This window comes from Chionomys nivalis, chromosome 9 (assembly GCF_950005125.1).
Source record: "Chionomys nivalis chromosome 9, mChiNiv1.1, whole genome shotgun sequence".
Lineage (NCBI taxonomy): Eukaryota > Metazoa > Chordata > Mammalia > Rodentia > Cricetidae > Chionomys > Chionomys nivalis.
Window position 1 is genome coordinate 53,772,786 of NC_080094.1, and position 15,403 is coordinate 53,788,188.

Here is a 15,403-nt window from a genome sequence, read left to right on the forward strand (position 1 = left end):
GTTAAAAGCTTCTGATCTCTTTGTTAGTAACTGCATGTATGTTTTAATGTGCATATACCGTACCATACATAATTTATACAGCCAATTCAAGTTTACCAGAAAATTGAACAGAGAATAAAAGTGTTCACTTTTATCCCCCCTACACACATTGTATATTATGGTAGTAGATTTGTTAGAATTGATAATGTTGACATGTTATTATTAATTACAGCCCATAATTTACACTAGGACTCACTGTGAACTGCGCTATTGCAGTATTATATGCAGTGTTTCCATTTCCCTACAGATCATCAGCCAGCTTTAATATAGGCACTAGGAATGTATTCATTTTTTTAGCAAATCCAGTCACTTTTATTTGTTTGTTTGTTTGTTTATTTTTACGTACATTGGTATTTTGTCTGCATGTATCTCTGTGTAAGGGTGTCAGATCTTGAAGTTACAGGCACCTGTTAGCTGCCATGTGGGTGCTGGGAATTGAACCCGAGCACTCTGGAAGAACAGTCAGTGCTCTTTACCACTAAGCCATCTCTCCAGCCCCCTCCAGTCACTTTTTACTAAGTTTTTCTTCCCTTTATTTCATAGCAAGGGTGGATTTTTTTTTTCTTTTATCACTGTAACAATGGGGAAAAAATGATAAGTTCACATTGCAGGGAGAACCTTGTGAGAGTCAAGATACTCTAAAATTCTTTTTTTAAATTGATTTTCTCTTTTTGTTTTGCTTTGTTTTTTCCTTCACCTAAGGAAGAGGGAGTACTGATATGCTAAGAGTCTCTGGTAGAGTTGGGGCTTAGCCCTTGGCAGTGTTTGCCTAATGTCTACTGAGCTCCAGTTCCAGTGCCTAGCAATCCAAATAGAAAAGGGAGGGACGTAAAAACCCTACCCAGTGAATATTATAAAAGTTGATGTTTCCTTTAGAAAATGTATACACCAAGGCTAACTAAATACTTTTTTTAAAAAATGCTTAGAAATTAAGTCACTAAATGTGATTTTAACAGGGCTTGTGTTTGCAATCTGGTAAATACTCTGTTCTGGGTTTATTGTGTTCTAGCTTCATTGGCTGTGGCCCTTCTGGCTGGTCTCTGTGGGTCTCACTGAAGAATGGCATCACCCCTTATCTTCGCTGTGCTGCATTGTTTTTCCACTACTTACTTGGGGTGACTCCCCCTGAAGAACTGTTTGCCAGTAAGTGGGAGACTGAACTCAGCAGGGAGTGGAGGCTCGTCCTCACTGTTCTTGTCTTCAGCATAAGACAGACAGGGCAAGTGAAACCGCTTCTGCCCCTGCCCAGGTGTAGTTAAAAGTGAGGGCCAAAATCCAGCGGAGTTTCATATTCTGCAAATCCTGCTCTCTGTTCCCGTGTGTGTATAAAGTCCTTGAGTTATTAAAATACCTGCATGTGCCAGGCAATAGTGGCGCACGCCTTTAATCCCAGCACTTGGGAGGCAGAGGCAGGTAGATCTCTGTGAGTTTGAGGTCAGCCTGGTCTACAATGTGAGTTCCAGGACAGCCAGGGCTACACAGAGAAACCCTGTCTCAAAAACTAAAAACAAAACAGACAAACAAACAAACAAACTTGCATGCAAAGAGCCGGAGAGAGCATGCAGCGCTGACACTGACAGCTGTGCAAGCTTGATGCCGAGTTCAGTCCTCGCATTTCAAGTTAGAAGCCGAATACAGGACTGCACGATTGCTCAGCAGGTAAAGGATTTGTTGCCAAGCCTGACTGCATAAATTCAATCCCTGGAACCCACTTAGTGGAAGGAGACGAGCTCCTACAACTTGTCCCAGATCCCCCAATATGCACACTGTGGTATAGTCATGCCTCTCCCCACCCCCGCTAGTAAATAAATAAATGTAAAAAGTAAATAAGATTTTAAGTCGGGTGGTGGTGGGCGGCACACGCCTTTCATCCTAGCATTCGGGAGGCAGAGGCAGGTGGATCTCTGAGTTGGAGGCCAGCCTGGTCTACAGAACGTATTCCAGGACAGGCTCCAAAGCTACAGAGAAATCCTGTCTCAAAAAACTATATATATTGGCCGGGCGGTGGTGGCGCACGCCTTTAATCCCAGCACTTGGGAGGCAGAGGCAGGCGGATCTCTGTGAGTTCGAGACCAGCCTGGTCTACAAGAGCTAGTTCCAGGATAGGCTCCAAAACCACAGAGAAACCCTGTCTCGAAAAACCAAAAAAAAAAAACAAAAAAAAAACTATATATATATATATATATATATATATATATATATATATGATTCTAAAATCTAAGTGCAGTGGCAAGTAGTTGTAATCCCCACACTTCTATGAAGAAACAGAAGCAGAGACAGGAGAATCACCCTGAAACCTACAGGCCAGCTGGCTTGGAATTCCCAGTATAGCAGCAGAAACAAGACAGATCTGGCTTTAACAAAGTAGAAAGAACGACTCCTGAAAGTTGTCCTCTGGCCTCCACATGACAGCAAGGCTGATGAGCATGCACAGGCATGTGCACAGCTTTAGAAAATAAAATACCCGTGTGCATGCTGGATGTGGTGGCACATACTTTAATCCCAGCATCGGAAAAGCAGAGACAGGCAGATTTCTGTTAGCTTGAAGGCAGCCTGGTTCCAGGCCTTCTAAAGGTATCAAGTGAGTTATCAAAATAAAATAAAATACCCGTATAGAGAATATAACTGTAGGATATACAGGAAATTAAAGATATTTGTTACCTCTATGGAAAAGAACTGTTTGTCCAGGCAGGAAGAAGACTTAATTATATACCTTTATTTGGGTTGGAACATATAGCTATATTTAAGAATTAAAATAGTGATCCAAAAGGCCTTATGAGCAACAGAAAGCATAAATGTTTACTAACAGCAATGCTTTCTTTTTCTTTCACTCATTCCTAAATCTAAATGAAGTAGAGGAAGTGTCCTTCCTGTGTTCTGTTGGTGAGAACCAGAATTTTAAAAGTGACCAGAATTGTCTAGAGAATCATTTTATCCTCAGAGAGTACAACGGTGAGGTCGTCTTTACTAGACGTGAGCCTCTTTATCTTGAACTCTTCAATAGGTGAGATGTGATCAAACTTTGTTAAGGTTCTCTAAAAAATAAGATGTTACTTTCCAAGTAATTTCCTATACAGTTCTTTTGCTTGCATGCACAGAAAGTTCATGTTCTTATCCATAATAAAAATAAAGCATTTTCTTTCATTAGGGATGGAGCCAAATATAAAGAAGCATAAATATGCATGATATAATACCAAATGGGCTGAGTCCTGCAAAGAAAAGTAAAACTGATCGTGGCCTGGGTCAGAACCCTTGGACATAGGTAGTCAAAGGAAGACATTTCTCCAAGGAGACATTAAACAAAGAACTGCATATGGGATTGAGCTGGATAGTTGAAGAATGTTTCTATTTAAGAGAAAATCAATGCAGAGGTATTGCTTGGCAGAGTAAGAGAACAGTGAAGATATGATTCTGGCTGGAAGCCTAATGGACTGGGAGGTCCAGGAGGTAGCCAGATGTATGCATCTCACCTGGGTCTTTAAGCCACAATAAAGGCTTTGTGGGCTATAGCTCAGTGGTATAACCCACCCCCAGTCCCTGGGTTCTATCCTCAGCACACCCCCAGAAGAAAAGACTTTGTATTGTATACTGAGTATAGTGGGTAGTCATAGAAGCCGTCTGATCAGGGAGACTCAGATTCTGCTGTAAAAGAATCACTGTGGCTCATTTGCCACCCACTGTTTTGTACCGCAGATGTTAGTTATGAGGGTGAACAGTGAGGGGCTCTGTTAACACTGAGTAGATCAAAATAGTGTGCTTATTAAATATATCTTATTTTCTTGCAGATTCTGCTGAAGGAGAGTACACTGCACTCTGTAGCTATCTATCTTTGCCCACAAACTTATTCCTGCTTTTCCAGGAATATTGGGATACCATAAGGCCTTTACTGCAGAGGTACTGTGGGGGGAAATGTGACTGAAGGGTTTCTATCTAGTTTGAAAATTTTTTATGCTTCTTTTTCTTTTTTTTAAATTTATTTATTTTATTATGTATATAATATTCTGTCTGTGTGTATGTCTGCAGGCCAGAAGCGGGCACCAGACCTGGTTACAGATGGTTGTGAGCCACCATGTGGTTGCCGGGAATTGAACTCAGGACCTTTGGAAGAGCAGGCAATGCTCTTAACCACTGAGCCATCTCTCCAGCCCCCCTTATTTTTCTTTTTGATTGGTTATTGAGACAGGGTTTTGCTGTGTTTACCTCAAACTCTATTCTTCCTCAGATTCCTCTAGGACTTAATTCGAAATGTTTGTTTTATGTTTTTGAGACAGGGTCTAATATAGCCAGGCTGGTCTAAGACTCACTATGTAGCTGAGGATGGCCTTGAATTCCTGATTCTCTTGCATCTGTCTTCCAAATGCTGGTGTTACAAATGGCTTTCCTTTAATTTGAAAACATTTTAAATTACAATTATTTACTACACTTTTCAATTGATTAGCATTGACTGCAGAGATAGAAATATACAGACATTCTTAATCCACATACTTAAGGAGTAGGCATAATTAAGAATCAAAAGACGCTTGGGCTTGGTGAACCTGAGAGGAAAGCAGGCAGATCTCTGTAAGTGTCTAACCATCCAAGGCTACATAGTGAGACCCCATCTAAAAAGAAGTTCAAATTGGTGAGCTTGAGATATTACGCAATTTGTAGAGTTCTGGCCTAGCATGCACAAAGTCCCCTTTATTCAGCCCCATGCACCGTTTAAACCAGGCATGGTGGCACAGCACACCCCAGGATTTTAGAGGTGAGGCAAGAGATTTAGAAGTTCAGGGTCATCTTTGATCATGTAACAAGTTCAAATCCAGTTCTTAGTATAGGAGACTTTGTCTAATAGAAAAAGAAGAATCCAGGCCGGGTGGTGGTGGTGCATGCCTTTAATCCGAGCACTTGAGAAGCAGAGGCAGGCGGATCTCTGTGAGTTTGAGGCCAGCCTCGTCTACAAGAGCTAGTTCCAGGACAGGCTCCAAAACCACAGAGAAACCCTGTCTCGAAAAAACCAAAAAAAAAAAAAAGAAAAAAAAGAAAAAGAAGAATCCAGACTGCGTACAAAACTATGAGTGTGGTAGGGCACATGTCAGAAGCCTGGCCGGGAGATAGACAGGCGTCTGTAGAGCAGAGACTAGCACTGACATGTCCTAGAGACGTGTGTGTTTCTTGTTCACGTCACCTCACAGCCTCCACTCTTCCTGCCCCTGCACAGTTTTAGAGTCAGTTTCACCATACTACTCTTAACTCTCCTTCTCCCATGATTTTCTTTATCCTCCTTACTTTTTCTTTCTCGTGCCTGGGTAGGAACCGCGTGAACGCTAGCCTGTTCCTGCTGTTAGTCTCATGGCCCAGGTTCTCTGGGTCAGGTTTTTGTTTGTTTGTTTGTTTGTTTGTTTGCTTTCTAATTTCTTAATTTCTTTTTGTTGCTGTTTAGTTTGTTTTTGGTTTTTTGTTTCTTTTATTTTTTTGAGACAGGGTTTCTCTGTAGCTTTGGAGCCTGTCCTGGAACTCGCTCTGTACACCAGGCTGGCCTCAAACTCAGATTCGCCTGCCTCTGCCTCCTGAGTGCCTGGATTAAAGGTGTGTGCCACCACCATCCAGCTAAAATGAATTGTTTTTAGGATTAATGTCATTTTTTTTAGTACAATTACAAATGATTTTACAAATTTTACTTTTATATTTCTGGAAGTAAGTTTTAGATGTGCTGTTTTACTTTAAATATTAAAAATTATTGAAAAAAGAAAGTTCCTACCATTTGTGCTATACCTGATTCTGCTTGCCTGGTATCTGCCCTGCTCTGTAGAGCGCTGCAGGCAGCATCTCCTTGGCTTCGTGTCACTTGGCTTCAGTGTAGGTTTAGCCAGTGGGAGGCACCAGCAGGGCTGGACATAAGTTAGGAGGTAGCCCTGCTACCTCTCTGCCTCCGGGGGCATCTTCAATGGCTCTTCCATGGCTCCAGTTGTCTCCAGAAAGGCCTGCTGTGATCCTACTACCCACTGGTGACCCTATCCAGGGCAACAGTGATGCCCTTTTCCTCCCACTCTCCCAGCACTGGGGCAGTATTAAGGTTTACTTGCCTTTTTGTCTCAAGCTTGCCTTAATACCCCTTATTCTCCCACCTCTTCTCTAGTCTGAGGATCTAATCTAGGACCCTGAACCAGGCAAGTGCACCATACCAAGCTGTCATGTGTATGTCTACTTCTGGTATTAAATTCTCTCATTTAAATTTGTAGATGGTTTCTGGTCTCGAGACTGTAATTGAGAAAACCCTTGAAAAGGAATTTAGAAGGGGTCTGAGAGTCAGGACAGGAGAGAAAGGAATAAGATGTAAACTTAAAGACAGAGAGGGACCATGAAGCTACAGAATTGGAGAGAACGGTTCATGCATACAGCAGAGAACCTGTGACCGTCTGTGGTGCTCCTGTGTCGACCCTCCTTCACTCTCGGCTTCGCTTGCAGGTGGTGTGCAGATCCTGCCGTGCTCAGCTCTCTGAAGCAGAAAAGTGCTGTGGTCAGGTTGGTTTTACTATCTAAGCCTTTTCGCCACATCCTACTGTGTTTCTGAAGTGCTTGGTTGGTTTATCTTAATTTCTGGTCTGTCCCCTTTCTTCTCAGCTAATTGTTTCCTGTGTATCTGTTGGTCTTTGCCAGACATCAGGTTCTTGCTGCACAATTTTTCTTGGAATGGCTATCCTTTCCTTCTAAATTGTCAGAAGCCACCAGCTCCACTGGAAGAATCTTTCTTAAACTGGTACCTGCCTGTCCAAAGGCGAAGGAGCTTGTGTCTGGGAGCTACTAGTTCATTAAAGATAGCGTTCATATGAACTAGCCCCACCCCCAGAATAAAATATAAATACAGCTGGCTAGACTTCCCCCTTCTTAGAAGCTAACCCCACAAATAAAAAAAGAGAAGCTTTTTTTGTGTTTGCTTGTTTGTTTTTCAAGGCAGTTTCTCTGTGTAGCCCTGGCTGTCCTGGAATTCATTCTGTAAGGCTACTTAACAGAGATTTGTCTGCTTCTGCCTCCTGAGTGCTGGGATTAAAGGCATGTGCCACCACTGTCAGGAGAGAAGCTTTTTTAAAAATAGACTTTATTACAGTGTTATGTGTATGTTTTATGTTTCTGTGCTTCATGTGCATGCCTGGTGCCTGTGGGTGTTTTATCTCCCGGAATTGGAGTTAGACATGGTTATGAACCACCATGTGGGTGCTGGCAATTGAACCCAGGCCCTCGGGAAGAGGAGCCACTGCTCTTTTTTTTTTTTTTTTTTTTTTTTTTTTTTTGGTTTCTTCGAGACAGGATTTCTCTGTGGTTTTGGAGCCGGAGCCACTGCTCTTAACCTCTGAGCCATCTCTCCGACCTGAGAAGCTAGACATGACCTCACATACCTATGATACAAGTACTCAGGAGGCTGAAGCAGGAAGGTTAGCTAGAGTTGCAGGCCAGACTGGGCTGCTTAATGAGATGAGACTGTCTCAAAACGAACAAGAAGCTTGTCGGCCCTCTTCTGAGTTATGGTTCTATCTAAGTCTACATTTCCCTCAGAGGCAAGTCCACCTGTGCCTGCCTCATGAGTGGTAGGATTAAAGGCATGTACCACCATCGTAAGACCAGTTTTTTCTTTTTCTTTTTCTTTTTCTTTTTTTTTTTTGGTTTTTCAAGACAGGGTTTCTCTGTGGTTTTGGAGCCTGTCCTGGAACTAGCTCTTGTAGACCAGGCTGGTCTCGAACTCACAGAGATCCGCCTGCCTCTGCCTCCCAAGTGCTGGGATTAAAGGCGTGCGTCACCCACCGCCCGGCCAGTTTTTTTCTTTATTTCATGTCATGGTATGCCTTTTAAATACCTTTCTACGGTAGGGTACTGAAATATTCTGAGAAATTTAAGAGATAACACATACATACTGTCTTTGATTATGAGTAACACTCAATCTTAGTTATATACATAAAACTAAAAATATTATAGCATAAAATATGATATATAGAATATACCATTAATTCCTTAAAGAGATATAAAGAGGAAACAGGGCATGATGATTTGTGCCTGCAATCCTAACACTTGGGGCATGGACTTAGGATTGCCATTTATTTGAGGCCAGTCTGGGCTACACATTGACTTTGAGGTCAACCTGGGCTACAGAATGGGGACCTCATCTTTAGAAAACTAAAAGAAAAAGGAAACTTGAAGAAAAAAGATTCTTTTGTTTGTTTGCCTTGTGTTTTTGAGACTATGTCTTACTTTGTAACCCCAGCTAGCCCAGAACTGTTATAAAAGCACATAGCCCAAGTTGTCCTCAAACTGAAAATCTGCTTGCCTCAGTTTCCTTTGTGCTGGAGTTATAAGCATGTGGCCCTGCCTGATGAAAAGATTCCTAATGAGGCAGGCTTAGTCTTAGAGAAGGGTTATTTGTAGCTGGATCAATAATTGTAAAATGAGGGGCTGGACCGGGCGGTGGTGGCGCACGCCTTTAATCCCAGCACTCGGGAGGCAGAGGCAGGCGGATCTCTGTGAGTTCGAGACCAGCCTGGTCTACAAGAGCTAGTTCCAGGACAGGCTCCAAAGCCACAGAGAAACCCTGTCTCGAAAAACCAAAAAAAAAAAAAAAAAATGAGGGGCTGGAGAAATGCTCTTCCAGAGGTCCTGGGTTTGATTCCCAGCACCCTCATGACAGCTCACAAATATCTATGATTCTAGCTCCAGGGGCTCTGATGCTCTCTTCTTACCAAGTTGGGCAGGAGGCATGGACATGGTATACAGACATAGATGCAGGCAACACACCTGTATACAGAAATAAATATTTTCTAGATATTCTAAAACATTATAAAATGTAAATTGATTGATATCTAGGAAGAGAATCCCATATTATTCAGATGACCTTCCTTAGGCTACGTAAGTCTATTACCCTCTCTAACATAAAGTGAATAGATGCTAACATTTGCCACAATGTATCAAGTGCTAATCATGTTCTGCTTAACTTCAGTATTTCATTTAGTCTCCAAGAGTTTTGGGAGTTTCCTTCACACACACACACACACACACACACACACACACACACACACACACACTTGCCTAGATCAGGCTGGCTTTGAACTCAGAAACCTGAGTGCTGGGAATTAAAGGCGTGTGACACTATGCTCAGCTCCCTGATGCTTATATTTATTTAACATCTCTTAAAACCGTTGAGTCTTGCCGGGCAGTGGTGGCGCACGCCTTTAATCCCAGCACTCGGGAGGCAGAGGCAGGCAGATCTCTGTGAGTTCGAGGCCAGCCTGGTCTACAAGAGCTAGTTCCAGGACAGGCACCAAAGCTACAGAGAAACCCTGTCTCGAAAAAACCAAACCAAAACAAAACAAAAAAACCGTTGAGTCTTAACATAATTCATTTAATGTTTCTCTTTTTATTTTTTCTGAAAATATTTATGCCCATGGTTAGAATATATTTAACCCTAGTTTACCCCTTTTTTTTAATTTTTCGAGACAGAGTTTCTCTGTCGCTTTGGAGCCTGTCCAGGAACTCACTCTGTAGACTAGGCTGCCCTTACATATACCTTCATATTCCTTCCCATTATTTGTTTTTGAGGCTTTGTTGTTGTTGTTATGATGTTGTTCTGTTCTGTTTTGTTTTCAAGACAGGGTTTCTCTGTGTGGCCCTGACGGTCCTGGAACTCACTCTGTAGTCCAGGCTGGTCTCGAAGTCACAGAGCTCTGCCTGCCTCTACCTCCCAAATGTGGGATTAAAGGTGCCCGACTCAACCCTAGTTTTTAGATAAGAAAATGCACCATGCCCAGAAGCATTCTTCAGCTTTTATCTGTTCAGTCATATATAAAACTGCCTTTTAAACTATGCTTCTAGGTACCCAAGAAAAAGAAATAGTTTGATAGAGCTGCCTGATGACTACAGCTGTCTTCTAAATCAAGCTTCTCATTTTAGGTAAGAAAAAAGGTGTATGTAAGTGAGAGAGAGAAGGGGAGGGAGGGAGGGAACACACAATATCTTTTCCTGAACTTTCATTTGGTGTACCTTGTAACCAGTGAACTTAACTTTGAAAAAGTAACCAATGAGGGGCTAGTGAGATGGTCCAGCTGGTAAGGGTGCTTGCCACTAAGGCTGTTGACTCATGTTTGGTCTTTGAGACACACATGGAAGGAGGGAATGGTCTCCTGAAAGTTGTCTTCAGAGCCCCACACATGTGCACACATATTTCTGGTGTAGCTTACTTATTTAAGAAGTGGTTGCTATGTTCCCACTGTGCTAGATTTCTTTCAAAGCACACTAAAGCATACAGTCCATCACTCATAGTGTTGCACGACTATTGCAGATTGTGCTACTTACTACCTCTCTAGTAGCCAAACTTTTCACTACTCCAAAAGATTTGTAACCACTAATTCATTTATGCTCTCTGGTTTTGTATTTTCTCCTCCCTGATAATCTGCTTTCTGTTTCTATGGGTTTAACTGTGAGGATATATCTCATAGGAAAAGAATCTATAATTTCTTTCATTCAGTATGTTTTCATGATTTATCCAAGTTGTAGCTGTATTGAGACTCTTGTTTCAATCTTGAAGAAATATCATAGAGATTGTGGTTGAACCGTTATAGCATAATGTTTTAAACATTGCACACTTCCAAAGCCATATTACACCAACATCGTAAATATACTTGACTAAACCATTACAGCAGCAGCTGTTAATTGTTTACATCAGATGAAGGCTAGATCTATGAATGAATCTCAGCATAAATATGAGACTTGGAGCAAATTTTTACAAGACTATATATTTAGTAGTGGATTTTCTTTTTTTTTTTTTTTTTTTTTTTTTTTTTTTGGTTTTTCGAGACAGGGTTTCTCTGTGGTTTTGGTTCCTGTCCTGGAACTAGCTCTTGTAGACCAGGCTGGTCTCGAACTCCAAGAGATCCGCCTGCCTCTGCGTCCAGAGTGCTGGGATTAAAGGCGTGCGCCACCACCGCCCGGCAGTAGTGGATTTTCTTGCTTTGGTTTTTGCTTGTTTTGTGGTGCTGGAGCTTAAGCCAAAGGCTTTACACATGCTAAACATACACTCTGTCATTAAGCTGGATCCAAGATCAATCAAGATTTTTTTACAATTGTGCGTCTTAATCATTACCTCCTACTATTTATTCTTTGAAAATTTCATGCATCTTACCGGGCAGTGGTGACACACACCTTTAATCTCAGCACTCAGGAGGCAGAGGCAGGCAGATCTATATGAATTTGAGGCCAGTCTGGTCTACAGAATGAATTTTAGGATATCCAGGACTATACAGAGAAACCCTGTCTCGGGGGGGCGGGGGATATGTTCTAAAGAAAAGAAACCTTCCTGCATCTGTACAATGTGTTCTGGTCATATCCACTCTCCTCCACCATCCTCCTCCAGTTCCCTCCAGGTCTCTGAACACATCTCCCTCAAAACCTGACATCCTCTCTCATTTTATAGCCAATGGAGTCCTATTAATGCTGTCCCCAGGGATATAGATGTGGGGGATAACCAACCTGCTAGTGACTCCACCCTAACCTACCAAGAAAAGTGACCCCTCACTCCTGTAACCATCAGCTTCCAATAGACTCCATGCTGGGTGTGATATTCTTTTTAGATTTTTTAAAATTATGTGTATGAGTCTTTTGCCTGCATGTATATATGTTCACCATATATGCCTGGTACCTATGGATACCCAGAAATCGTACTGGATCCCTGGAACTGGAGTCATAGATGGTTGTAAGCCACCATGTGGGTGCTAGAAATTGAACCTGGGTCCTTTCTGCAAGAGCAATAAATGCTTTTAACCACTGAGCCAACTTTCCAGCCCCATGCTGGAATTTTTAACTGGCTTGGTCTTGTGCAGTAACGGCAGCTACTGAGTTTACATATACAACAGCCATGCCAAGATCAGAAGACAGCATTTCACAGCACTTGTTGGGAAGGATGATATACATGCCCTATCTGTGACTGGGCAATCTCGGTTGCTTATTCTCACCACATTGAACAGAAGAGTCTGTGTATTAGCAGCTGCCCACTGCAATAAGAAACTTTTCTGACCAAGATAAGGAGCAGTACAAGTCTGGCATTGGAGGGTCCCAATCATAGGCAGCTTGTTGGAGAAGGCCGCTTGTTTGTCCCGGCTGCCCAGCTAGCTTAGACCCAAAATAATCACACACAAACTGTATTAATTAAAACACTGCTTGACTAGCCCGTTAGCTCTAGCTTCTTACTGACTAACTCTTACATATTAATTTAACCTATTTCTGGTAATCTGTATATCATCATGAGGTCGTGGCCTACCAGAAAAATTTCAGCACATTTATCTCCGCTGGCGGCTCCTTGGTGTCCCTCTCTCCACTTTCTTCCTCCCAGCATTCAGTCCAGTTTTCCCCGCCTACCTAAGTTCTGCCCTATCAACAGGCCAAGGCAGTTTCTTTATTCATTAATGGTATTCAAACATACAGAGGGAAATTCCAGATTACAAGCTTAAGCAGGGGACCCTTGGGCCCATCACTTGGTACAGGAGGCCTTACAGGTTGAACTTCTAGAGGAAAATTCCTGGGCAGTCTGTAGCATAGGCGAGTCTCGTTCAGGGAGCTGTACTGACTGGTCACCTGGAACAGGAGTCCCTGGTGGCATAGACCTGTTCTAAGTGGGGCTAAATCAAGATTTTTTTTTTAAGCCTGGCAGTGGTGGCACACGCCTTTAATCCCAGCACTCGGGAGTTAGAGACAGGCAGATCTCTGTGAGTTTGAGGCCAGCCTGGTCTACAAGAGCTAGTTCCAGGACAGGAACCAAAACCAAAAAGCTACGGAGAAACCCTGTCTCGAAAAAAAAAAAAAAGATTTTTTTAAAGAGTTTTATTTAAGTTTATGTTTACTTATGTTTGTGTGTGTGTGTTTATGCCACGTGTATGCAAATGTCCATGGAGGCCTCATGGAAGAGGGCCTCAGATCCTCTGGAGTTGTAATTACAGGCAATTGGGAGGTAGGTTAAGATGAATTCAGGTTCTCTGGAGCCAGCTCCCCAGCTCCTTAAGTCCCCTTCAAGTAATATAAATGAGCAGTCATCTAATTAAATATCCTTGTTCTTTGAGTAGCTTTCCTTGCTGAGTAGAATGGTGGAAACAAGCTTTACTGCTAAGTAGATTATGATCTGTGTCATGTTTTTCCAACACACTGAATGTGTCCTCCCTTTTGAGGTGCCCACGGTCTGCAGATGATGAGCGAAAGCATCCTGTCCTCTGTCTTTTCTGTGGAGCCATCCTGTGTTCTCAGAACATTTGTTGCCAAGAAATAGTGAATGGGGAAGAGGTTGGAGCTTGCGTTTTTCATGCACTTCATTGTGGCGCTGGAGTCTGCATTTTCCTAAAGTGAGTATAGAGTCATTTGGAAGCTTGTTAAGAATCCTAGTTGAAAATGTATATCCAGTCAGTATGCCAGTAGAATAAGTAGTCCTTAAAAAAAAATAGGATGCTGTTTACATTTCTTTCATTGTTTAATGTTTTTTAAAAAATCTTAAATGGTATAGATTTTGCAGTACTATGTAATATTCAGATGTAATGGAAAAGCTTGAAGTCTTAAAATTTACTTATAAAATATGTATAAATTATTAACTTTAAGCTCTCTATCTACCTACCTACCTACCTACCTATCTAGATTTTCCAAGACAGAGTTTCTCTAATTAGCTCTAGCTATTCTGGAACTTGCTTTGTAGACCAGGCTGGCCTTGAACTCTTGTAGATCTGCCTGCCTAGTTCTCCTGAGTGCAGACATGAACCATGAAATCCAGTCATTTATTTATTTATGAGACAGATTCTTGATCTATAGACAAGGTTGGCCTTGAACTCACAGAGATCCTGCCTCTCGAGTGCCTCCTGGCACAAGATTGTCTTTTGAATTTTTTCTGTTTTCTTCTTTGAACAGAGGATTCAGAGCCGGACAATAGTGGGTAAATGTGAAAGAATATAGATTGCCTGAGAGAAGTGCAAGTCAGAGTTGATTTCTGTGCTTTTTCTTTCCATTCTCTGCGTAAAATTCAATTTTTATTTATATAAACCCAAAATCTTACTAACTGACATATATTATTACTGCTTAAAGACAACCTTTGAAACCAGAGAAAAGAATGGCTAGAAGCCAAACTCAAACACCTGCCTGCTTCTATAGTACCATAAGTCTACCTATCCCATCTATATATTACCTATCCCAACTTGTTAATTTTATAGTTTATTTTTGTATTACTTAAGCATTTCTCTACAGTAAGCTTTCCAAATGCCCTCAAAGTACTATTGGAGACTGCCTGAACCAGAAAATCTTGTAACACTTGCCTGCTTTGACAGTACTAGACTGGAGAATGCTCTGTCGTTCTGCATAGGTGGGAAGTTAGAAAAAGGCAGAAACGGCTTCAGCCACAGTTCTCCGGGCTCCTGTGGCTCACTTAGGACAGCCTCCTTTTTCAGAATATCCAGACAGAATTACTGATTTCCCATTTCTCTAGATCCATGGATCCTTTCCTGTTGAATCAAGAAAAACAGCAGTGTTTTGGTTTTTTTTTCCTTTACTCAGACAAAATACAGTTTAGTGTCAGGTGGTGCTCACCTCTAATCCCACCACACAGGAGGCAGAGGCAGGGGCATCTCTGAGTTCAAGCTGCAGAATGAGTTCCAGAGTAGCCAATGTGACAGAGAAACCTTGTCTCAAAAAACAAACCCCACTGTTTATTGTATTCATTCATGACTGTATTGCCTTCTTATTGGATATTTAATGGATATTGGCCATGTCTTTTCTTTTCTTTTTTTTAATTTATTTATTTATTAGGTATACAATATTCTGTCTGTATGTATGCCAGAAGAGGGTACCAGACATCATTACAGATGGTTGTGAGCCACCATGTGGTTGCCGGGAATTGAACTCAGGACTTTTGGAAGAGCAGGCAATGCTCTTAACCACTGAGCCATCTCTCCAGCCCGGCCATGTCTTTTCTTTAGCTTGCCTTTGATTCAGTCTGTCATCTGCACATATGTATCAAACAGGGTTTTGAAGGCGTAAGTCATAAACAATCCCACACCAGTCTGGAATTATGATTAATAGGGTAGTATTTATTTAAAGGGGAAAAAACTTACAGATCACTGTCCCAGACAACAGTCCTTTGTGCAATTAGGAAGAAGTCTAGTCGCCGGAACTGGAGCAGGAAGTAAAGAGAGCGAGGAGGGAAGTAGCCGCTTTTTTAAAGGGAAAGAGACCATGCCCCAATGGGCTGGTATCTCAGCGGCTATTGGCTGAAGGAGCAGAAGGACCTCCCGCAACACCTCCCCCTTTTGTTTAAGTAAGAGAGTTTTAAACCTACTATAAAATTATATACAATAAGTACAAATATCCTATTCTAACT

The 15,403-nt window shown here is 41.9% G+C and overlaps 1 protein-coding gene across 1 annotated transcript in view; it reads left to right on the forward strand.

The window, feature by feature from the left end:
• Positions 1 to 15,403, forward strand: part of Ubr1 (ubiquitin protein ligase E3 component n-recognin 1) — a 136,890-nt gene that overhangs the window by 109,936 nt on the left and 11,551 nt on the right. The window contains exons 41-45 of the mRNA XM_057780438.1: positions 1,049 to 1,182; positions 3,825 to 3,933; positions 6,487 to 6,543; positions 9,877 to 9,954; positions 13,218 to 13,388. Of these exons, the coding sequence (XP_057636421.1) occupies positions 1,049 to 1,182; positions 3,825 to 3,933; positions 6,487 to 6,543; positions 9,877 to 9,954; positions 13,218 to 13,388 (549 nt within the window). The remainder of the gene's footprint in view (positions 1 to 1,048; positions 1,183 to 3,824; positions 3,934 to 6,486; positions 6,544 to 9,876; positions 9,955 to 13,217; positions 13,389 to 15,403) is intronic.